Source organism: Canis lupus, chromosome 1 (assembly GCF_048164855.1).
Source record: "Canis lupus baileyi chromosome 1, mCanLup2.hap1, whole genome shotgun sequence".
NCBI lineage: Eukaryota > Metazoa > Chordata > Mammalia > Carnivora > Canidae > Canis > Canis lupus.
Window position 1 is genome coordinate 23,246,421 of NC_132838.1, and position 12,340 is coordinate 23,258,760.

A 12,340-nucleotide genomic window follows, 5' to 3' on the forward strand; every position below is an offset into this window, starting at 1 on the left:
GAGGGATGGGGCACCTAGCTGCCTCAATCAGCAGAGCACGTGGCTCTCGATCTTGGGGTTGTGAGTTCGAGCCCCACACTGAGTATAGACTCCTTAAGTAAATAAATAAACTTCCCCCCCCAAAAAAAAGAAAAAAAAAAAAAAAGAAGGATAATCTTCTATGTCAGTTGTAAATAATCTTCTATGTCGAGATTCATATAAAAACATATTAATCCAAGTCAGATTACCAACATGAATCCCTCAACCCTAAGAATATTCTGATATCTGCAAGGACCACTTGGCTTTCATGATGTGTTTACATACCAACCTGCCAATTTGCAGTTCACTTGCTTTCTCAGAAGAAGGAAGAGACCCAATATTTGCAAGTCCACAGAAAGCTTTTCAAAGCCATGGCAAACTTTACTTCAGACTTTGAGTAAGTGAGAATTAAGAGCTGTGATGTTTCAATTTATGAAAGAATAAAGTAAAAACCCTGAATATTATCCAAGTCCTTTCTAGAGCAGGCATTATTTGATTAACTCTGATTACTCAGGGAGACGTACCGATCCCACAGCGCTGGTGCTAGGAATTTTAAAGAGGCACATATAACCTCAAGTGTCTGCACAGGGTCTTTGTGGATGAGGAAGGATAAGCCTCTGGATGGGAAACAGGCCAGATAGTCAGAGCACGCAGGGCACATGGGTATGCGTCCCCAGGGAGGAGAAGCTTCTTCATAGGGCTTCTCTAGTCCCATCTGCTGCAGAGCGCTTAGGGAATTTTCAATAATACCCCAATTTTGTTGTCCATAAACCTTCATTTGTTGAGCCTTTACAAAGTCCCAGGCCCTCTGCTAAGCACTGCTTGGTCATCTTCACAGCAACCTCATTGCGGTAGGCCTACTTTACAGGTAGGAGACTAAGCCCAGAATAATTTCCATAGGTGGCCAAGTTTACAGAACTAGGGAAGTACCACAGATAGGATCCAAAGTCTTGACCAGCTGACTGTGAAGCCCCATGCTCCTAACCACCCGCCACAGCAAGCAAGCAACCAGGTTCTGAAGAGCCTGTTCACCCAGGGCAGTTAAGATAGAATGTCAACTGCACCTTCTCAAAGTCAGTGACCAGTAGATGAGCTGAGGTATTATCTATAGGGTGGCACGTTCTGTGCTATAACAAGAGGACACCAGAAGACGAGGCCCCTTCTCACTTAAAGGGCTAGTTAAGGGTCCTTGAAGATGGGCTACATGAATTGCGTCTTATAAAAAAAAAAAAAAAAAAGGATACAGGAGAGTCAGTACAAGGATGAGAAAGTAAGATGAAGAGAATGGTGTGCAAAGCCACGAACACCATATGGCTGTTGAGGAAACTGCTATAACGACTGAAAGAATGAGTGTAGATGGGGTTATACGTGGGGCTAGGGAAGCAAGCAGGGCCAGAATCTGGAGCTTCTTAAGGACTTAGAGTTAAGCTCCCATTCTTCTGTGGTGTGCCCGTAGGACCAAATGCCATTTTGACAGTGTATATAAAGCTCGGGAAATTCTGATTTCTACCTAAGGGTAGCCTCAGCCCCAAGTCATGGAGTGACCCATACTAGAAGACAGAAGACACATTTTGGGAAAATCTTAGGACACAGATTAGATATATTCTCATAGATTTCTGTGCATAAGATTCTCTCTCTCTCTCTCTTTCTTTGTTTTAAGTGAGGCAAACACCTGTGGCACAGTAGATATCAGTGATATTTAAAAGTTAAGGAGAAGCCAGCTGTGTTTGCTCAATGGCAGTAAACACTGACCTCTGATATTTTAGGTCTAGCCTAACAAAAATCACTCTACCAGGAATCTCTAAAAGGCAGACACCTTTTGATTCAACGATTGCATTGCTAGGAGTAGGTCTCAAAAGACTTGCAAGAGATATGCACAAGAGTATCCCCTGAATACAAAATCATACATTAAGGCACTATTAACAAAAGTGAAAAATTAGAGACAAACCAATATCGGTATAGGGATAGAAACTATAAAATTGTAAGGAGGAATTACAAAATGAGACTCATTTGTTAGAATACAGAAAAGTGTTAAAATGCATCTCTCTCTTTATATATATATATATATATATATATATATATATAAACAAGCTATGTAATATTTACAGGGTACTATGATCATCTCATTTATGTTAAAAACAGACAATAAAGAGATTTAGTGTACATTTGTTGTGATGAGCACCAGGTGATGTACAGATTGTTGAATCACTATATTGTACACCTAAAACTAATATAACAGTAGGTCAACTACACTGGAATTAAAACAAACAAACAAAGACAATAAAGACAGAAAGTAGAAAGTAGACTCATGGTTGCCAGGGCATGAAGGGAGGGAAGAAGTCGTTCCAGAGTCAGAAAGTGATGATGGCTACACAGCTTTATGAACATACTAATGAGTGAATTATCTGCTTTCAACGGTGAAATTTGATGGTATGTGAACTATTTCATAATAAACCCCAACAAATCCCAGATATATGCGAGGTGCATGTGTTGTGGGGGTTGTGGGGTATTTAAAGTAGACATTTAATTTATCTACAACCACATCCTCCAAACATAGGCACCTCCAGGGCTAAGACTCAACTGGATATGACCTTAGAGAAATAACCACGATGTGTGCTCACTAAGTGCCCTACAGGATGCAAAGGATGACCCTGGAAGCAATGCTTGCATCAAAGAAATACTAATTTTTTATGTCATGTTCCAGCCTTTGGAGATGAATTCTCCTTGCGAGAGGGGCCACAAAAATCCAATCCAATAAAATCAACCAGCACTGAAACATAGTTAAAACTATATGTAGCTTTATTAATCTTTAACACACTTTCTTAAATAGACTCCTAGTTGGTGAAATGCTCTAAGTGAAATTTCAGCAAATGAAGTCTCATGAGCAGCCCTTCTTAAGGGTTACGATGAAAATGATTTCTTTTTGCGTAAAATACAATTTTTAACACTGTGCCTAATAGAACAACAAAAGTAGAGGGGCTAGCTGTAAATGAAATAGGTTTTATGGCCATGGTGTTCATCAACGGATTTAAGACATGGAAACTTAGATAGGAAGAGCCACCTAAATGGCAAGGTGTGTATATTGCCTCTAAGGTGTGTGTTTATGTCTAAATATCTCTGGATGACCTAGGTTAGAATATAGATAGTGTAAACCTAATTGTTTGTTTAAAGACCATAAGGGAAAACATGCAGATAATACAATACAGATTCTCTCTCTCACACCCGCATGTCCCCCACCACCACTGGTATTTATCGAACTATTTACATGCAATTGCTCTAACCCCTGCTCACTAGATTCGCAATTAGTCATACCACCCCCAGGCTTCACTGTTCTAAGGAAATTAAAATCCTTATTCTGGGTTCTTGAACCCCACTTCAGCGTAGAGGAGGTTTCTCTGCAGCACCAACAATCCTCTGGACGCCAACTGGGTATTCATTTGGACAATTCAACTCAATTCTGACGTCTATCTATCTGCAGACAGAGGGGATTCCACAGGTTGGGGGTCCTACGGCCCCCCTCTTCCCACTTCAGAGGGTAGTCACAAACCCAGGTAGTCTTCACCTGTGTATCTGACCCACTAGCCGTGAGTTCCAACTACCTCCTCCTCAGGTTAGATCAATTTACTGGAGCAGCTCACAGAGCTCAGAGGAATATTTTACCTACTAGATCACTGGCTTAGTCCAAGGGTATGACTCCGAGACAGCCAGAAGGAACAGAAGGACAAAGTGTGAGGAAAGGGTACAGAACTTCCACGCCCTTCCCAGGCGCCACTCCCTCAACATCTATGCACTTGCGCCAACTGGGAAACTCTTGGAACCTTCTGTGGATTTTTATGGAGGCTTCCACACGTAGGCACAACCGATTAAATCATCGACAATTAGCTATTGATTCAACCCGACCTCAAGCCCCTTTCCCCTCCTAGGAGACCAAGGGAGTGGGCTTGAAAGTTCAAACCCTCTACTCACAGGACTGCTTCTTCTGCTACCCAGGCCCCATCCAAGAGTAGGATCCCATATATATATGTATTACATTATTTATTACTTGCATATGTACGCACGCGTATGCCCAGTGTATTGTGAAATGAGATGATAGATTTAGGACCTACCCTGCTTACTTATTTGCTATTAAAAATATCTATCATTGTTTTGTTTTTGTTCTATGCTAAACTCAGGATTCAAGTTCCCAAACAAGTTATTTGCTGCATCAGGAACACACGGCTCCTTCATGTACTCCAGTGGCTTCCCATTCACTAGAAATCAACATTTCTGATTTATTCTAATTCTCACATTTACTGAATAATAGGCTTTTCCACAATAATTTGTGTAATGGCCAATGGATTAGACGGCTTATTAGAGAATACAAATAGATTTTAACTATAAAATTAGACTATTAAAACAATAATTTCTTAAAGGGAGATGAGTAAGTGCTTTCACTAACAGTACTTTCATCTACATCCTAACAGGAAAAGTTTAAAATGATTTAGGGACTACACACACTGAGCGTTTCTATGATTCCTTTTAACTGATGTAGTTTCTAGAACATCCCCTAATTTAAAATGTTCCCTTATTTTGTAGAAAAACTTTGTATCTAACATAAATATCTCAATTCAAAGGTCTTTATGTAACATTACATTTAAATAATAAATTTTAGGGCAGCCCTGGTGGCTCAGCGGTTTAGCACTGCCTTCAGCCCAGGGCCTGATCCTGAAGACACGGGATCAAGGCCCATGTCAGGCTCCCTGCATGGAGCCTGCTTCTCCCTCTGCCTGTGTCTCTGCCTCTCTCTCTCTCTCTCTCTCTCTGTCTCTCATGAATAAACAAAATCTTAAAAAAAAAAAATAAATAAATAAATAAATAAATAAATAAATAAATAAATAATAAATTTTAACATGGACATTAAAAAAATTAATAGGAAAAAAACGAGTACCAGTGATAGGTTCATAAACATAAAAATGCTTTATTAAATTTATTATCAGTCATAATTTCATCAGAAATTTACAATGATGCCACCTAAACTATCTACTTACTCTGATTTAGGGCTTTGTTAGCCTGACATTCGTCAAAAAAAAAAAAAAAAAAATCAAGCTTTTGTACTCCAAAAGGGTATTCTAGAATGCAAAAGAGTTTTCTGTTACTATCACTGAGTTATTTAAAATATTGCTCATTGCTCCTTCATTTTTATTATACTACCAGCAAAAATCACACTGAAGCTAGCTTAAGGTTTGAATTAAAAAGAAAAAAAAGTACTCTTAATATAATGATTTTTAGAATGAATAATTAGCTATCTCCATTGTCACATGAATTAGAATTCATAACAAAGAAAAGGAAATGAAAGGTAGGAAGATTTTTAAAATTTATTTTGTTGATGTTTCTACTATAAAAAGCCCTGTCAAGTTCTCTTTTGTAATTTTTATAATGTAGAAGATGTCTTTCCACTGTGCATATTTCTCAGGAATATATTTCTGTTTTACTTTTATTGCAGAGTTAATTGACTTAGGAAGGAGACAACTAAAAACCTATTCTTTAAAATGCAATTATTTAAGTCGAGGGTGGGGAGTATATGGGTAAGGAGGCATTGGGGCAATGTTGGTGATTATCTCAGTTTTATTTAGCAATAAAATCTAAAAAAAATATAAGATTAGCACATACACAATAATTATAGCACCACATTTCTTCCATATATATATATATTTCTCTCTCTCTCTCTCTCTCCCTCTTTCTCTCTCTCTCTCATGTTTTAACCACAAAACAATAGGAACATTTAGCTAACTGGAGATAATTAAGACCATTAAGAATTATGGAGTCTGAACAATTTATTTTCCTACTTATTGTTTGCAAATAAATACCATCCCTATTGGTTTAAAATAAAAAAAGCTCTTTTCTATAACTGCACCTTCCCAAAACAGAATTCTGAGAGTATTCAAGAGCCTTGGGATACATTTTCCAAACTGCTTGACCAGATGAACTTGACCTTCTAGGCAAGATTCTTATATTTGTTCCTGTAGAGAAAAAGAATATGAACATTTTTTCTTGCTGTTTCCTTTATATAACGTTTGAGTGACCTCAGGCGATGTAGTTCATTCTCCCTTCTCTTAAGACAAGTTCCTTTTTCTGTTTCCTTTTAAGCAAAAAACGTAAAGGTCAGATTATCATTTCACAAAATGCTCCATTCAGCTGAGGCGACTCTAGCTTCTCTCACCATAATATGCTTTCACTAATTATTTCATAACTCATTTAAATGGGAGGCATTCTGGAAAGGAATTCACTGCAACAACTCCTCAAGTAACTAATCATTTTTTTTTTAACACAGGGGAATTTTAATTATAATGCCTGTGTTATTTAAAAGCAGTGTGTGACAATTTGCATCTTGAAACATCTATTGTAATAGGGAAGAAAAAAAAAATGCTCCTGAATGAAATAACAATTCATGTAAAGGCAATTTAGTTGCCCTTTTATTTCCTTGATTTTCAAGAAACGGAAAGAAAAAAAAAAAAATGCAAACTGAGCCTGAATTATAAAACCACTTACAAAGATTAAAAGAGAAAAAAAAATCTTGCCCCTATAAAGAGTATATATAACCTTATTTTTATAGTTACATGTTCTCTATATTTTAGGAGAGATTTATCATGTGTCATCATTTAATGTATAGCTGTGGTAGCAAAATCTATCATTTTAGAAGAAAACAGCCAAATCATACTGCTTTCTTCTAGGGAGTTGATATTTTCAAGGGACTAAAAGGATAAATAAAATCTATTATTATTATTACAATAGTGACTATTGCTTTCCATTAGTTTATATTTTGGAGAGTTTTATTGGTTAAAAATAAAGGGCTACGTAGGAACCTATTCACAGTGTCCTTACATCTAGTCCCTAGATTGGTGATTATCTAGATTGAGCAGCAAAGTGATAAGGGAATAAGTATGTGCCATCGTTAGAGAAGGTGGGTTCCATCGTCTGCTTGTAGAAAGTCACTATCTTTTTTTTTCTTTTTTTTTTCCAGTTTGTTCTCTATTAATTTGGGTATCTGTATCGCAGAGCCTTTTTGAGCATTATGAGCTACTGCATATACATATACTGTTCAAAGAGGAAAATCTCACACAGAAGTCAGCGGTTTTAACAGTCAAGATGTAAATATTTATAAATTAACAAAAGAATTTACCTGGACGTAAATGCCCTATAATGTATCCTGCATTCAGTGTCCCTCTACTTGAGGAGGGGGGGCTGATCCCACTGCATCCCCAAGAGTGTAAATACAAGTGAGGTAGCACTTGGGTTCCAATTGTGATGCTCATAGCCCTGCAGAGGAAGTGGGTGGCCAAGAGCCGGGTGGTTGGGTGGGTGTGTTGGGTGGCGGTGGCGGGTGTGCAGTGGTGGTGTCACTGAAAATAAACAAGACGGTCCTTTGGCGATTACTCAGAGCAGCTCCTTAATAGCGTCTTACACGCTGTTTGGACGCTCCTCTCCCCCAGGGGAGGGGGGTTATGTTAAACTCTCAGTCTAGACCAACTGACCCCTGTCAACTCAGCTTCAGTGAATCTTTTTCAGTTGGAAGGACACCAAGCAGGCTCTGTTGAGAAGACTGCCCAGCATCTTTTTCTGAAATGAGAACAGCCGTTGCATGATCTAGAACTCCTGGTCTGACCAGGACAAATTATATTGGCTTCACGGACAGAACACTAGATCAAGTTGTGAAAAATGGATCTCACAGTCAAACAGATTTGGGCACAACTTGCCAACAAACTGCATAGATTCAACTTTTTAAAAACTCAATTCAGGCTTGCCAGTTTGTGCTTGTAGATTGCGAAAGCAGATATCTGATCCAAGTTGACAATATTTATAGCTCAGGATTTGTAGTCTATATTTTTTCCTCTCCCAACCCCTCCACAAATGTTCTGTATCATCACAAGGAATAATCAAAGTTGTCATTTCCTAATAATATTGATTGTAATAATGTCACAATATCCATTTTTAGGTCTATTTGTACTACCACTGCTGCCAGCGAATAAGAATCTACTGCGTACCATGGTTTTACGGGCTAAATGTTATTTAAAAGCCAGCACAGTCTTAGGAGGTAGGTTATTATTATGTCGATTCTACAGAAGAGAATCCAGAGGCTCAGACAGCTGGCAACATCTGGAGTTGGGAAAATGTGTTTGACCAGATGCAAGGTCATCTTGATGTTTATGGGTTATGGAAGGAATGAGGACGGGGCACATGTTTTTTTTTTTTTTTTTTTTTTTTTTTTTAAGTAGCATATGGATATCCCAGCACAGTCCACCTTCTAAATCTAAGACCCTATGGGCTCAAGAGAAACTTTTGGCCCCTCCCCTAACTATACAGAGTAATCTAAATCGGAGGTCTTTCCCACAACGAGGGTTATTAACTAAAATAAATTTTATTGGGAAATCATTGCCATCCATATAGCAAACCCCTAATAACAAACTTTTGTTCTTCTTACTCTGTGAAGTGCATTCCTTTCCTCTGAAATCCCAGGCCCCTACCCCTATTCCTTAGTTCCGAAATGACATACAGACCTGATTTTGTCTGAGTGTCTTTGGAATCTCCACGTCTGTGTGGATACCCTGTATGCATACTATTAAATTCTATTTTCTCTTGTTCATCTGTTCTATGTCAATTGGATTCTTAGTCCAGCTGGATGGACCCTGGACAGGGACAGGAATTCTTATTTCCCAACAATGGAAACCTCTCCATATGTGGCATAAAGCTCCATGTATTCACTGGCAAAACAAATATCTAAGGAATAACCACTGAACATGCCCCACACTCTGATGGGCAGAGGGTGGAGAAGGGAAGGATAAGTTTTGCAGATAAAGTCTGACTCTGCTTCTCTCTTTAAAGTCTCAGTCTAGAGGGTTAAACAGAAGTATCCATGGCAGAGAAATACTGCTCTACTTTAGAGTAGAGCTAATTGGATACAGACAAAATTCCCCAGTTTCAGCCGGGACAGGCCAAGCTGCTTTCCAATGGAGTAACAGCCCTTACCGACAGAATTTGCTTTTATCAGAAATGCCAATAGTCAGTAGTAGCTGGTTACACCAAGAACTTTTGTTGTTGTTGTTGTTTTGTTGTTTTTAAGAGAGAGAGAAAGAAGTAGGAGGGCAGAAGAGGAGGTGGAGAGGGAATCTTAAGCAGATCACGCCCAGCACCCAGGGCTCCATCTCACAACCCCGAGATCGTGACCTTAGCCGAAATTAAGAGTTGGAAGCTTAACTGACAGAGCCACCCGGGCACCCCACACTGAGACTTTTAATAAGATGTTGGATGGGATGGTAGCCCTTGGCTTATCTTTTCTACTCCCCTTCCCACTTCAGCTAAGTTTGCACTTAGGTTTAAGAGTTTGAAGAGCATGTGAGAAGTTGCTAGAAAATAGGATTTATGGTGCATGGCAAGATCACTGCATGAAATGCTCTGATTGATTAAAGATAGATTTCATTTGCCACATTTCTTTTTCTCAAAAGACACTTCAAGAAAGCAAAAGTGGAAGAGGGGCATTACTATTTTAAATGGACTCTACATTGTACCTGAGGGTACCAAACAGGTTTTTTTGTTTTTGTTTTTGTTTTTGTTTTTTTGTTTTTTGTTTTTGTCTTTTGTTTTTTCACTCAAGCAAAGCTGTTACCTTTTAGTGGTGACTGGTTTACTGACTGCTAATGCTTTAAAAATGAGATTAAATCAGGCCCATGGTCTTTATTACAAGGAAGATATATGCCCCTCGTGCATTCCAGTGGGTTGGCAATCTTAACCTCGAAAGACATAACATTGATGTATGCTGTGTTGCCAAACAGCATGGTGAGTGTTTAAAATGCTGTGAACAGCCTTATTGCCTCGAAATGATACAATCTAATATTAGACTGTAACTCAGTGACTGAATCTGCCAACCCATCCTTCTATAGAACAGGAAAGTTGAAGCCACTCCGTTTTAATATCTCCCAGGGAAGGGATCATTCTTCATTCCACCATTGAAACAAAGCACGTAAAAGTGAATCTAGATTGCAGGAAAACTGAAACCACGTCGAATCGGGCCATTTTCATTAACGGCACATATGCATCTGCCTTTCAGAAGAGGGTGTCGAAATGCCAGCCTCTTTCATTCACATCGGCAGGACTATCCAAGCAGCGTGGGCAACTGATGGGTGGGATCTGAGAGCCCAGAAATTCTTAAGCTAGAGAAAATAGAATTGCACCCTTTCCACTTCATTTGAATAATCTGGAAAAGCAGATTTTACCTTGATCCTCAGTACTTATTCTACTTCTTCTTTTTAATCAATCATAATTCACATAGACTTTCAGTCCTTTCTACCCTTTATGCTCATCAATCAAATGCCTGACGCCCAACATTCAAAGGACCTAGGGCACTGATAGCCTTAGTTTGCAGGATTGGAATGCCACCTCCCATGTTTCTGGAGTAAAGGGGACTTTCTGCAACCATCCTTCAGTATGTTGTCATTGCTAGAGGAGGCAGGGTGCCACCAGGTGGGTTGACCAACTTTCCTAGTTTTGGTTGAGACTGAGGGGTTAGAGCATTGCACTTTCAAATGCTAAAACCAAGTCAGTCCTGGTTAAAACAGGATGGTTGGCCACTGTATCTCTAGGTAAGAACCCAGCCCACCAAGACGTCCTTGGTCAGGCACAGTCTGGTTGGTGCATTTTCACTGGGTTTCTGAACTGACTGCATGGCAATAAAATCTAATTTTTTATACTGGCACCTGACAAGAACAACTTTTGTAGATTTTAACTTCTGCAGGCCCTCAGTAGAAGAATGTGTGCTGGAGAGGTGGTCCCGTCCAGCTGTCTTAGTACATGTTATTGCTGAAAAGGAGTCTTCATTCTCACCAGTATTTTAGATTTTAGACTAAATGGGCCCTGGGAAAAGAAGCCCTTATCAGATGGTTGCCCTCTTAGTTTAATTTTGTACTGAGAGCTAAAGATTACGTTTGGAAGTAGCCCTTAAAACCTGTTTACCCATTTGAAAGCCTAAACTTATTTCAGGTTGGATCCATTTGCCTTGCATTGTATCCCATACCAAAGGGTTTTCTTTGTTTTTGTTTTATAAAGCCCATTTTAAGCTAAGTCATTACAGAAAGGAGTAAAATTCTGAGTCTTCTCTTTACATATCCAACATTTCAAGGACTCCCCCCAAAATAATAATAACAATAATTATTAGCTACCCTCTAACCAAATCAAGTGGAGCAGAAGGAATAATATCCATGGATTCCAGAACATCTTGTACTATTTTTTAGGGTCTACACCACTTAAAAATATTCAGATGGAAAGGAAAAAATGCTCATCTTATTAGTTAATTCATAAGTCAAGATATTACCAAGCATATGTGGATGCACTAATGCAAATTTTTATTTCCTTTTTGGAAATCTATATGTTGCATTTCAAATCATTATAATTAAAGTAAAACTCACTGCTCTGAAGGCAAAAAAAAAAAAAAAGTTCTGCAAAATTTCAACACTAGTGATTCTGTGAAATGGAATTAATTGGGGAATCATTTTTCTAATATTTTTCTACTAATGAAGAGTACCCCCCGCCCGACACAAGCAGTACATCAACTTGAGACAATCTTTGTTTCTAAAAATCCCATAATGCTGTGTCAGTTGTTGAGATCCTTTTACTGTTTTCCAAGCAATTAAGGATAAAGTCAGTCAAAACCATGAGGGAATACACATAAATCTTTTTTACATTGTTCCCTTATCTTAAGAATGTATACTGTTTCTGCAAAGATGATTTTCTTATCCACCAAAAAGGAGTAACAAGAGAAAGAATCCACTTACCTGCTACTGCAACTTTTGCTGTCCGACTAATAATTGACCCAGAATCTCCTAAAGATGCCTCACATTGGTAGAGTCCCTCATCTGGCTTATGGTGCCTGGAGTGAAGTATGTTTTGTATCAACAGAGAGCCATTTGGAAGTTGCTGCTTCCTTTCATCCATCCCCAAGGCCAGGTGGACTCCATCTTTCTTCCACTTGATGACGGGGACTCCTCGGTCAGACTCAGCAGAGCAGTTCAGGAGGACGTTTCCTCCCCGCATGGTGACAGCATCAGAAGGCTCGGACAGGAAGTGCAGTGATGTGAAAGGCTTAATCTGGAAACCTGCAACAAGGAAACACAGGGAAATAAATACGTTCACTTATTCAAAGAGATCACGGGCTTTATCCCCTTGCCTCTTCTTTACAAAACTTTTTCAAAAAAGCTGCGGTCCTTGAAAAATATTCAAGAATAAATGATATTGTATTAAAGGAAGAAAAGAAGTGCCCAACTGAGCTAACCAAATTAATGAAATGATTGACCGA

General features: G+C 38.8%; 1 protein-coding gene across 6 annotated transcripts in view; it reads right to left on the reverse strand.

Annotated features, from left to right (window-relative positions):
- Positions 1 to 12,340, reverse strand: part of DCC (DCC netrin 1 receptor) — a 1,086,838-nt gene that overhangs the window by 692,741 nt on the left and 381,757 nt on the right. For 3 of the 6 annotated variants that reach the window (XM_072822920.1, XM_072822912.1, XM_072822902.1), the window contains exon 2: positions 11,820 to 12,140. In XM_072822920.1, coding sequence (XP_072679021.1) covers positions 11,820 to 12,140 — 321 coding nt within the window. Of the gene's footprint in view, positions 1 to 307; positions 1,086 to 11,819; positions 12,141 to 12,340 lie in introns of those variants that run through there. The other 3 variants (XM_072822928.1, XM_072822934.1, XM_072822938.1) reach the window with 2 other exon arrangements.